Raw genomic sequence first — 13,608 nt, forward strand, 5'->3', positions numbered from 1 at the left:
GAAAGTTCTACATGACTTGAGTTAAAGGGTTGGTATAATGCCCTTTTCACAAGATGTAAAATAAGTCTCTGATGTCCCCAGAGTGTGTACGTGAAGTTTTAGCTCAAAATTATATTTTATATAGCATGTTAAAATTTTCAAAAACTCACCGTTTTGTGTCTGTCCCTTTAAATGCAAATGAGCTGCTGCTCCTGGCAAAGAGGGCGGAGCTTCAACAGCTTGCACTCACACACACATGCACTGAAAATTTCAAAAACTTTTAGCCTTTTATGTTCAAACCGGATTCAGACAATGATGGAGAGACTCAAGAAGTGACATGTAGAAGCAACTAGGGATGGGCATTTTTCAAAAATATTGCATTCGAATATTCGGGCTCATAAAATTCGAATATTCGAATATTCGTTTATTTAAATGACGTTTAACGAAAAATACGTTATTTTTTAAGGTAATTTTTTTTTACGTTTTGTCACCATTTCTGAAGAAGCTTATGATTAGGCAATATACACAACAAGCTTACACAGGGTTCTCAAGTCTCACGCATTGGCCGTGAGACACACGCAATTCAACCAGTTCACACGCTCACACGCCACACCGTGTATTTCTCACGCTGAAAAGGCAATGCCAACCAAGTTGTCCTGCAAGCTTTATATATAACGTTGTATACGAGGCGCAGGCACACAAAGTGAAGCTTCCTGCCACCAGCACGTATCTCGGCCAGATTGCGTTCGTTACTAGGCAACATAGATGCGCGAACCATAGGCGCGAACACACGGAAGTTGACGGAAAATTCTCGGCCGCCGTACAGTACGTTCGTTACTAAGTAACCAACAAACATCACGCGAACACACGTCGTGATGGAGAAGGTAAGTTGGAATTAAGAAAGCTCGTCTAACATTTTTAGGTCAGAACATTAAATATATAAATGTTATCAAGGCGTCAAAATGTGCAACAAACACTTACAACACAAAACACATTTCATAAGCTGGAGTGTGTACTCTTGTGTACACACACACACACACACACACACACACACACACACACACATGTAGTGTTTTAATTTTTTATGGGGACTTTCCATAGACATAATGATTTTTATACTGTACAAACTGTATATTCTATTCCCAACCCTACCCCTAAACCTACCCATCACAGAAAACTTTCTGCAATTTCACATTTTCAAAAAAACATAACTTTTTTGATTTATAAGCCGTTTTCCTCATGGGGACCAAAAATTGTCCCCATAATGTAAGGTTTACCAGGCCACACTTACACACACACACACACACACACACACACACACACACACACACACACACACACACACACACACACACACACACACACACACACACACACACCTTAATACTATGTAATTTGTTCACAATGTCCCACACCACACAATAAATCATTATACCATTACGACTAGACACATTCAAAATGCAAAAAGATTTGTTTTTCCAAACTGTTTGGAGCAATTTGTTATATTTTTGTATATTTGTAATTTTGAAATATAACATTAAAGAGTAGCCTATATTTGATGTGATTAATTGCTCTGTCATTTATCAGATTTACCAATTGTTATAATTTCAATTTGTGCTGGTCAATTATGAACAATGGTTAAAATTGGGGGGCGGGGACGGACGGGCGGGGGCGGGGCTCCATTAGGGCTCCTCCCCTAACCGCATGGTATCTCACTCCAAGCTTTTGATAAAACTTGAGAACCCTGCTTACAACATGTGTTAAAGTTTTCTTTTAATTGAAACCATTAAACAGTAGGCCTATGTGTAGCCTAAACAAAAAAATATAAGAACAAAAGGATATATGCTCAAGCAGCGCGAACGGAAAAAAACGCCTAATAAAGCAGAGTAGCAGATTGCGCCAGTTATCGTAAGTTACAGAACGTACACATACACTCGAGTCAGCATATTATTATCGTGTTTATATTGTTTCACGTTTATGTTGAGAAAAACAATAATATCCACATGGAGGGGCACCGCCAGCAATTTATGCTCGAGTGAGAAAACGCGCTGCGCTGACAGACGTTTCAGAGAAACAAAGATAACGGTGTTCTAGTTCTAAGTTTCTAACAGCACCTTGCGTTTTCTGTTCTTAAACCTCTCTCTCAAAGAAAACTTAAAGGAAGAATATATCTCAAAATCATTTTACTATTAGATAAGTTATCATCTCGGATCACTCGCACTACAGCTGCGCTTACCTGCAGTCGTGATGCAGTGATAGACAGCTGTCTTTCCTCAGTCGACTGCTGCTGTTTGGATTTCATGTGATTTCTCATTGTGGTGATGATATTATAACTCCAGATTAATAAATTAATTTGATCAAAAGTAATTCCATTTTGTAAAATCATTTAGTAACCTCATTTTCGACTAGTAATTCCAAACTTCGCGAGGCAGACGACGACATTATGATAAAATACAAACAACTTGTTAAACATGCGCCACAGTGCCACCCAGTGCATTTAATTATAACTGCGAGTTAGTGCTTGGGATTTATCAGGGATTCACTGCATTTACGACCTGCAAAGTATTTACGGCCTCATAAATTCGATAAAATTCGAATAGTATTTTATTTTTCGAATAATAATTACAGATCGAATATTCGAAAATTCGAATATTCGTGCACATCCCTAGAAGCAACAGGACATTTCTGAATGGTTAGTTGATGAATTTATGTAGCTGATGTGTAGTTATCTTCTAGTCATTGATTAGCATATTCTGTCTTGATAATCTATAAATCGTGTTCCGGGGGCGGGGTTTATGTAAATTTTAGGGTTGGTGATGTCACTAACCCTGGAGGAATGTCGTGTAGTTCCTACCAGTTGTTTGTTGTAATCCTTTAAAAACTATTTTTTTTAAAGCAAATATCTCCCTTTGCTTTGAACTCTGTCTGAGCGCCGTAACTTTGCAGATGTTGTTTATGCGCAAACAGCAACATTACACACTAACTAAAGTTAGAAAGTGAAATCATAATCAACCACCCCTTTAAGTGTTTAGAGAGGATTATTATTATATATTAGGGGTGTAACGGTACATGTGTTCGTCTCGGTACAGACGTCACGGTTCGGTTCATACAGTCAGACGATGAATACAGTCAGTCACAGGCGATACACACTCCAGTCCAGAAGGGGGCGCACGCGGTAATGCAACGCTGTTTGCTAACCGCCACAACAGGAAAAAGAGCAGAAGAAGAAGAGATGATCTACCAGAGGGGCAGGATTTCATAAAATATTGAAGCTTCCCCGGGCGCAGCCATTGATTAGCGGACCATCAAAATGACAAAGTAATTATATCAGAATACTTAGCAAAAGTTGCTCCTGCTCCAGCTCATGGACACATGCTACTCATGCTCTCTGTCTCTGCAAGCTTCGGAAGGGAATGATTCAGATTTCTCTCGGCACAGCTACTAGAAGACAGACGGGTTGCTCACGTCACATCTACGTCGTCAAGCTCAGTGTGAGTCTGCGCAGTACGCTCGACCATCAGGAAGTGAGAGCTTCTAATTGACTTCACTTTTCTCCGTTGAAACCTATGGGGTCGCTGTGTCCAGTTTATATACTGTCTATGTGATCTACGCACCAGCCCAAACGAGTTCAGATGGCACACAATGCTGAGTTTCCATTCATTTTTGTGATGTGCTCCACTAACGGCAGAAAGAAGCATCCTGTTTGTTTTCTTTGTTTTACAAAAGCACAATTTGCTTTATTGAGATTGATTTGTTTTATTGAGAGCACACAAATAAAAACAGACCCTTTACAGTTTCCAATGATGTCTTACTCTAGTCTGTATGACCATAAATGACAAGAGTATTTTAAGTTGTTTCTGCTGTTCTAATGAGACAGAATCATTTGGCATTGTGTTGATTTGTGTCATGGAAGGTCTCACTACAGTCCAGTGATGATTAATGCGTGTCCTGGAAATGGGAAGCATCAGGTGCCGCTTTACTCGCTGTGAAAATGTGAAGTAGGCTCTTATCTTTCTGTGATTTCTTGAAAAAGCATTATATTGAACTTTGTACATACTCCTTTGTCACTGCATGTGAATGAATGAAGATGCGGCGGGTACACATAGTCATGTTGTGAATAAGACAACATCTGAATTGCAAACCCCTTCATGTTGCGGTTGTTGGTGTTTTCGGCGTATACCTACTGTACCAAAGCAACACCACTGCCATAGAAACCAATGCAGATATTCGGGAAAGCGAAAGAGCGCCACGGGACACACAAATCTGAACTGAACAGTTGAGATACACAGTGTGGACAGTCAATAATTCAGATCAGATTCCAATCGGATACACGAATAATCGGATTATAGACTTTGTTTTAGACTCTGTATAGTTGTGCGCTTTACTACAGCCACACATCAGTGACAGTTGGACAATATAACAAAAAATCATATCTATATTTTTCAGCACAGATATCAGTTTTATTACACATTTTACAGTATTGTGTAAAACTACTACTAATATTTGTTATGCTGACTAGCAGCTCATGGTAAAGTGTAACGGACTGACCCAGATCCCAGTCTATTTTAGTCATGCAGCTGTGCTTGCTGGGAATTATGAACAAGAGGACCTGGGTGAAAGCAGGCCAGTAAGGCAGAGAGCTGACTTCAGCAGTGTGGCATTCAGGACCAGCGCGGGGCGACGGTCATACAGTAGCGAAAGGCCTTCGGATAAGACGTCTGTCGTTAGCCAGCGTCTCACGGGAGCGCTAGTGTTTACTGTTGGGAAACGCTACAGTCCTGTATGTGTATGTGAGGGATAAAAGAGCTTTCAACACAGCAGAAGGGATGATTCATTGTGAAAAACATCCTCTTACAATGGTCAAACACCATTCCTGAGGACTCGTTTGCAACAAGCAATGGCAAATTTGACTATGACTAAATGATAATATCTGTTGTTTTTACAGTAAGTGCAGATATGAACTGGTTTGGCATTTGTCAGAGCTGCTGATGAGCTTAAACATGTCAGGGTTGTGTCACTTCTGTCTAGTGTATTTCTTGGTTTTGTGACAGAGCTCTGACACTTCTGTTTTGTCATGTCTTTGTGTGGGCGCACAGCTTCGAGCGTTCTCTTGTCTGTATGTCTTGTTACGTGTGCGGGGCGTGGTGTCTGGATCCCGGCACATCTGTCTAGTGTGGTTTCAGTTCTGTGTTGGGATTCGGACACTCATGCTCCGCGTGTTTGTCCTCTGTTGTGAGCTCACCGGATGAGCTTTCGCTCGTTCTCGTGCGCTGTCTTGTCGTGTTTCGAGTTCGCTCTTCTGTTGTGTTCTGTGTAGCACGCAGTTCGTGTTTTCATCAGCCGTGTGCTTTTTATGTCATGTTTTGCCTTGTGCAGTTTGTGTTTTCCATTAGCTGTGTGCATTCATGTTGTCATGTCCTGTGTGAACATGTGGCTTATGAGTGTTTTCATTGGCTGAGTGTTCATGTGTGAGCACATGGCTGGTGATTTGTTTTACTGGCCATGTGCTTGTGTTTTTGTCCTGTCTGTTGTGAGCACATGGCTTGTCATGTGTTTCCTTGTGCCATGTGCTCTCCTGTTGATTGTCTAACCCCTCCCATCTTGTTACCTGATTATTGATTCATTTTCCCCACCTGTCCTCCCTCGTTCCCTACCAAGCCAAGCTAAGTCAAAGTCAAAGTCAAGTCTAGTCTCTTGTTTCCCCCCTCGGGATAGTTTTAGTTTTTTTATTAAATAAAAGCCCATCAGCTGTGCACCTGAGTCCTCGCTCCTTTCATCCCCCCCACACCTGACAAAACAGGCCTTTTCAAGGTGCACTGGTGTCTCACAATCATAAAATGTGTGTGATCAGGTCCTTTGTCTTGTACAGTTTTTACCAATCGCTTTGGCTCCATTCTCAAATGAGACTTTTTTTCTCTCAAAACAATAAGTTCAGATCTCTGAACAATTAGTTTCTTGTTCACATCAGTTTTGAATTTATTATTGATTTAAGCAAATTGCATGTGCTTTGGCACACGTGTGCAAAAGAGTAAGCACAATTGTCTACAATTTGCACAATGATTGAATGCATACAGCTTATCAAATATTTTCAGATTTACAAATATCATTCATTGCTGGAGATGATTCCCAGTGAAAGGATCCCCAGCAAGTCCTTAAAGGAAACATATTTATGACATGATTGTCATAAATTCTCCTGTATGATAGATAGATAGATAGATAGATAGATAGATAGATAGATAGATAGATAGACAGACTCCATTATTTCACGCTTGTAACTAATTTAATGTTAAATATTGAATGATTCTTGACTGCTATTCATTACATTTTTAGAATCTGAAATCAATTATTGACCAAAACAAATAATTCATGATTCAAAAACCCGTGTTTCAAGATCAATGCATATGCAAGACTAATGTTTTCATACATTCTCTTCTCTCTTTGTGGCAGGTACGAAAGCACGTGAACGACCTGTATGAGGATTTGCGAGATGGACATAACCTGATCTCCCTTCTGGAGGTGTTGTCCGGAGAGACACTGGTGAGTGTTGTTCAATCATCACTGAATCCGAAACACACTTGAAGCGGAACACTTGAACACGTGTGCAGTCACTCGCTGTTTTTGAAGGGGGCATCTTAGATTCACCATCCACACCAGTCCACATCTGTGTGTGTGTGTGTGTGTGTTACTAATCCAGCAGGCCGATTAAATGTGCGCTCACACACTGAAAAGCTTTGCTAAAAGTGACGTAACCAGTTCCTGCACACTCATGCTTTACAGCAGCTAAAACATCTGTGTTAATAGTGAAATATGTGAACATGCTTTTGCATATTTACACACTAGTGTACGACAAACCCTTCATATTCACACTATTATAGCAGTTTTACATTAATTCAGGTCCAGTTGTGTATTGTGTTACAATACATTCAGTGTCAGCTTTGGAGGAATTCTCAGTACACTAGCAGAGTATATTTGACATGTCTGGGATTGTGTGTAATATGTTTTTAAGACCTCATGAAATCATTTTGTGACTTTTAGTCAATGCCTGTTAGCTGGCAAAGACAGTATGCTGGTCTAGCCATATTTTACTGGGCTGTGACTTAAACTTGCTGACTTAAAACAAACAAGTAAACAGAAAAAACGCTTCAACAAGTCCATCACTAACTCCCTGTATAATTGTAAATACTCCATCACAACAGGAAGAAACATTTTTATTCCACCCGTTAAATGGTGGCATTAAAGCTCAAGGACAGCAGTATGTCGAGCAACTGGGTCAGTGGCTAAGATTAATGCCTGTACACGTCACGTGGAAACCTTCACGAGAGCATCAGCATTCGTTTGAAGGTTCGGCAGTCTGTCAGACTTGACAGGTTAGTCATGTATCAAAAGCTTACAAGTCATCCTAAACACTGACTTGAGTTCTGGAAACTTAAAAAAACAAAACACATTGCTTCGAGATCTTCCATTTTAGAAAATAGTTCACAATTATTTATCTAGCAGAAAATGTTTTTATAACCATCAGCAATTAATCCTAAGGAAAACAATGCAAGTAATAATTCATTCTTCTGATTGTGAGTTGAATATTATAATTCAGTTCAGTTTGCATTGAGCTTTGCCCATATTATTCTTTTTATATTTTATTAGTTTGTTTACTGTTAGTTTTCTTCATATTATTATTATTATTCTTGAGAGAAAGTCTATGACAGCCTATAGAACTGTTCGGTCGAAATACGTGAAAATTGGCACATAGATAGAGGAGAGTCTAAACTTTAACCATTACAAATTTTGAGTTTGTATCTTTCTTCTAGCGCCACCAATGGGCCAAAGATGCACTGATGTTTGCACTAATAACTTTTGAACACTAAGGCCTAGAAACAAAATGCCTTTCCCCCTCTGGATCCAGAGCATGCCATGTTTATAACTACCTCCCCCCCTAAAAAAAAAAGTCTGACATTTTCATTTGAACAAATTTTTACCAACCCTCCGAACATTTTGCTTAGATGATTGTGAGGCTGAGCCAAAAACAAATATCACTTTTTTGCAATATACAAAATCGTTCCTGTCAAATTGTCTTAAGAATTTGATGACAAACACGCCAAAGTGGACGTGAGGCTGTTTCTCTGCACCGCTTTGTCTTTTTGGGTCGAAACTTTGTACCTGTCATCACAAGCATGACTTGAGGGTACTTGCCCAGTTTTGGAGCAGCGCCTCCTACTAGTCAAGTGATATGAACACTGGCTATGTTTGCTTATAACTTCTGAACAGTTCGACCAAAAGTCATGATATTAACTGATATAATCAAAACTTGGTATGTGTCTTCGGCACTAGTCCCTGAAGCCACCTGTCAGATTTTTGGGTTGGTGCCATCTAGTGGTCAAAAAAATAACCAAAGTTGCAATAATTATTTTAGCTTTTTTGAATTTCATCTGATGGCTATAAATCGAACCTCTTTCTATTCCGTTGGTCCTACAGAATATGATAGAATATGTTTTCCCAACAGCCAAAAATAATCACCATAATTGTACAACCAATCAGAATTCAGCCCAACTTTGGCTCAGCCCAGTAATTGTTGCTTGCGGCTATATTTATATATATATATATATATATATAATGTTTTACATTTGATTAGTTTTAGTCTGGATCAAATGATTGACATTACACCTACATTTATTCATTTAGAAGATTATTTTATCCAAAGCATCTTATAAACCGGAAAAACTGAGGGATTGAGTTTAATTTGACTGAGAATTCCTCCATAGCTTTTACTGTTAAGTCGGGTCATTTTGTGATGTGAGTCTTTAGTTTGGCTGCGGAAGGACAGACCTTCTCATCACTGTAGAGAAGTGCCCCCTTTCTTTTGTTGACACCCTGTTTCTTTTCCTCCTTGTCTTCTGTCCTTCTCATTTTCTTCTTCTGTCCATCTCTTATGTGTCCACCTGTTTCTGTGTCTGTATGTGTGTCTCTCTCTCGTGCTCACGTTCTCACGGTAAGCCAAGGGAGCGTGATTTTCTGAAGACGTTACGGTTGGTGAGTGCGGCTGACGCATGCACGGTTGAGCGGCATGGACGTGACCACGATGATGATGATGATGATGATGATGAGGATAAGGGGGTATGTGTGGACACGTGTCCTCCTGCCCCCTCAGTAACAGGACTAATGTAGCGAGTGCTGTGATATTAACTGGAGTGCTGAACCCAGAGAAGCTTGGCTTCTCATCAGTGGACTGTAGGCATCTAGAACTTTCCCCATATTTACGTATTTACCCGACAGTTAGGTTGAAGCCACAGGGATGGGTAAATATCATGTTCATAATCACTAAATATTGCCTTCTGGGGTTTCTGTGGAGAGCTCTAGAATGCCAGCTTGGTCATTTCTCAAGACACAGAAGCTTGAGCTGTGAACTAAAGGCCTGATTCAAGTTCCTTTCGCTTCAAGAGTGTGTTAAAGACCCCATGAAATCTAAGTTTTGAGTTCCACTCGTGGGGAAAAAGTAAACTCAGCCTAAAATCAGCCTAGCTTACGGTGTCCTCTTTTATAATACTGCATGTTACCTTTGACAGGAAACACCACATGCAAACATCAGAGTGAGCTGAGAGTTATCACCAAAATTAAACAAAAAGTAATAATGCAATCATCATAACAAATAATTGCATCATCATGTGTGCATTTCAGCGGATTATGGTGACAACTGGCCACGAAACCAACAATATTTAATGTAAGCCGATGCATCATGTTGATAATAAATAATATAATTTAATCAGCCGATCAAATGGATGTTGTGACCGTATTAAACTTAATGATTTTGGAAAAATGTAATTACAGCAAATGTGCATGGTCGCTTAGTTAGTACATTTACAGACTGACCAGTAATTCAGAAAAATACCTATTTTCTCAAATAAAGCTTAACATGTATAAACCGGTGGCAGCGGCGGCCAGAATAAAATCAGTCACATAACCTATTCGATTTTAAATAACTTATCCAAACGGCAAACAATTGCCTCCAGCATCAGTCTGATTTGCTTATAATAACTGGGGTTGAAATGCTTTAAAAAGCTTTGGCTTTTTGCAAAAAATAAGATTCATTTGCTGACTCCAGCTTTTCTTTAAAGTTAATCTTGAAAACGGCATGGATAATAAATTAGCAACGATGTCCTTATTCATTTTTTTAATAGTATTCCCCACAGAGGGCAGAACGCATCATAAACATAGCGATAACAAGCCCCACCCGTTTAGAGGGAAAATATGATTGGTCGATTTTCCCGTCATTTAAAATTAGTCTCTCACTGACTTGCTATTGCTTGGTAACTTCACAGCTGGACCACCCATCACAGAGCTGAAAGCGTTAGGCGGAAACATACTAATATGTAATAAATTAATCATACATTTTTGTTGGTCACAAAGCTTATTTTCTGCAATAATCCAAAAGCCGACTGCAAAACCCTATTGAGTCGTCGAGGGAATCGGGGTGATGCGAACCACATAAACTACGTCATCCCTGCAGCGCTCTATTGCTTATCATTTGATTCTTTGTTCTTATTTTATTACAATATAATTGTTTGAGGACTTTTTACTTAGATTAGTTAGCCTAGTATTAGTTTTTGCTGTGGTTTAGATATTTGCCATCTGTATTTGTCAAAGCATTTCATGGGGTCCTTTAATGTTCATCATGATTTTAGAAAATTACACATACTTGTCTTTAATCAAAAGTGTCATTTCATGTGATGGAAACCTTTTGGTTTTGATTGATTGAACATTTAGTCATTCCTGACTCTTCTGTGAACAAAACACACGGAACTAATGACAGTCCTTTACTTCCAGACTGTGTTGCACTAAAGGGCAGAACAAAGGATGATTCGCTAAAAGTCATCCATCATCTGCTCGACGGATCTCATTTCTCTATTAGTCACACTTTACTGTACATTAGTTTGATTAGATCTGAGCTGAATTGAGGAGATTTTCTCTTTCTTTACACCTGCTTCATTCCCATTTCTTTTGCTTCCCGCATCAGTCTCGGCCCACTCTGCGTCTTTGACCTTTGCGTTTGGCTTTGTGTTTCTTCAAGGCTTTATAAAACTTAGCGCAAACCTGTCCTGTACTGTACATGTGTGAAGTTAGCAAGACACCTCGTCTGCTTTAGCCAGGCGTTCAGAGAGGGATTGATGTGCAGTAGTTCTCTCTGTGAGTTTCTCTCTCCTCCACAGGCAGAGCGTGTGTGTGTCAGTACGGTGAGTGTGTGTGTGTGTGCCGAGAGCTCGATGTGTGTGATCATACATGTGCTGATGGCTTCTCCTCTGTCTCTCCCTCACAGCCGCGAGAGAAGGGTCGCATGCGCTTCCACAGACTCCAGAATGTACAGATCGCACTCGACTATTTAAAAAGACGACAGGTAAGGCCGGTGAGAAAAAGAAAAGGGATTTTATTATGTTATGCAGTTATTGAGAATTAGAAAGGGCCAAATTGTGCCACTCAATATTTGATATTCTGGTAACACTTTAAAATAAGGTTCATTAGTTAACATTAGTTAACTACCTTAGTTAACATGAACTAAGGATGAACAATACTTCTACAGCATTTATTAATCTTAGTTCATATTAATTATAACATTTACTAATACGTTATTAAAATCAAAGGTTGTATTTGTTAACATTAGGTAATGCACGGTGAGCTAACATGAACACACAATGAACAGCTGGATTTTTATTAACTAACATTAACAAAGATTCATAACTAATGTATTGCTCATTGTTAGTTCATGTTAGTTAATACATTAACTAATGTTAACTAATGAACCTTATTGTGAAGTGTTACTGATATTCTTGATGTTGCTGATGACAGAAAGTTATATTTGTAGGCTGGTCTGTCTCTAACTGCGCTTGTCAATGTCAAAATGTCCACAGAAGATGAGTGCGAATACGCTTTATTTCTAACAGCGAACGAGTGCATGGGAGATGCAAGTACCTCAACATTTAATATCTCACAACTGTTTAACAATAGAAATGTTTAACGACCTAAAGAAAAAAAATCTAGTAATACAAACCACTCAACTCCTCTATGAAATTTCACCGTCTCGAATGATACATGTAATCCATAACTGAATGTGACAAGCTTTGCGTTTTGACATAAAAGTGTGTATGTGTGCATATTTTAATAAAATATAATTTGCAAGTAAAGTGATTACCTCACAATTATTTAAGGAAATAAAAAATAAGATTGACACATAAAATAAGTTCTCTAATTATGTAATTCCTTTACACAAAAATACCATTAAAAATGGTCATGCAGATTACCAATTTTGTGATTAAATAAGTTTATATTTTTGTGTATAATTTTCTGCAGCACTACAACAACAAAAATGAAATATCATTTACAAGCAAAACTCACTGCAGTTGTTGTATAGATGCTGAATTCTGAGGATCATGTAAATAATTGGCGGTAATGCTACTGTAAGTTACATTTGCAATTCAAAATGATGCTAATTTGTTCCCACAGAGATATTTTTCACCAGTCTAGTTTCACACGTTTCAACTAAATTATTGTAAATTGCATCTAATGTTGCACGTGTGTGACATAATTGATAGACACAAGTTTCCTCAGGGGTAAACTTTCACAAATATTGTTTTTCTATTAATAGTTTTTGATAAAAAATGCATTGAGCATATTCACTTTATAAGTTTATATGGAATAACTGTTTCCTTTTACAAAATTGTCAGTCACAATATTTATTTATTTTTCTCTCCCAAAGAAAGTAGATAAAACCTGCAATAGATAATGTGCCGAGGGCCAACAAATCTAAATTTGGCTGTTTCTAAAAATACAAACCCAAGCAGTTCTACTCAAGATAAGTGAAAGATGAGGAAGCAGACTTCGACATCAGAAATCATAAACATCTGAGATAGTCTTGCCTTACAATGCCCTTTAGCTGTGACTGTACATAACATATTGCATGACATCTCATTTGTAATTGATTAATATATTTCTGTGAAATGTGCACCTCAGAAATCATTGCTCATCCAAGAACAAGTATGGTTACAGTTGTGGGAAAGCTGTGAAATATTCATCACTGCAGGCTATTATTATGATACACAGCACATAATCCTCATTCTTTGTTTTGTTTTCATTATTAGCATTAAAGCTAATGAATAGTAACGCCATACATAAGTGCGTACCTGTGATTTTATCATGGGTAAGGCGATGCAAAATATTGACTAACTCTATGTTTAACTATGTTTGAAGAGAGTTTTCCAAATTAGTCGCAAATGCAACTAATAATAATATGAATAAATAATAAATAATAATAAAAACTGAAATCAGCAATACCAGTCTAACACCTTGGCCCATTATTGTTGAAAGTTCACTTTAAATGTGGCCATTTTAATCAGAAAATCTAAAACTATGCAAGCAATTTACAATCTAATCAAGGAGTCCCCATTCCTCAACAACAGTTCTGCACTGTAGTGCCCTCTGCTGGTCAACATGACTTCTGTTATAGATTTATTGCTCTTAGATTTATGTTTATAATCTAGCCATATAACCATAGATTAGTTCTGGAAACAAATGCATTTTTAATTGCAGTATTATAAAAAGACTTGTTGCCATCAACATGTATTTTTAATGTTTAGGGCATATATGTAT

General features: G+C 38.3%; 1 protein-coding gene across 1 annotated transcript in view; it reads left to right on the forward strand.

The window, feature by feature from the left end:
* dst (dystonin) overlaps positions 1-13,608 on the forward strand; it is a 197,152-nt gene that overhangs the window by 49,591 nt on the left and 133,953 nt on the right. Inside the window, 3 exon segments of the mRNA XM_084391266.1 lie at positions 6,427-6,516; positions 8,968-9,087; positions 11,285-11,362. Of these exon segments, the coding sequence (XP_084247392.1) occupies positions 6,427-6,516; positions 8,968-9,087; positions 11,285-11,362 (288 nt within the window).

This window comes from Rutilus rutilus (genome assembly GCF_951802725.1).
Source record: "Rutilus rutilus genome assembly, chromosome: 20".
Lineage (NCBI taxonomy): Eukaryota > Metazoa > Chordata > Actinopteri > Cypriniformes > Leuciscidae > Rutilus > Rutilus rutilus.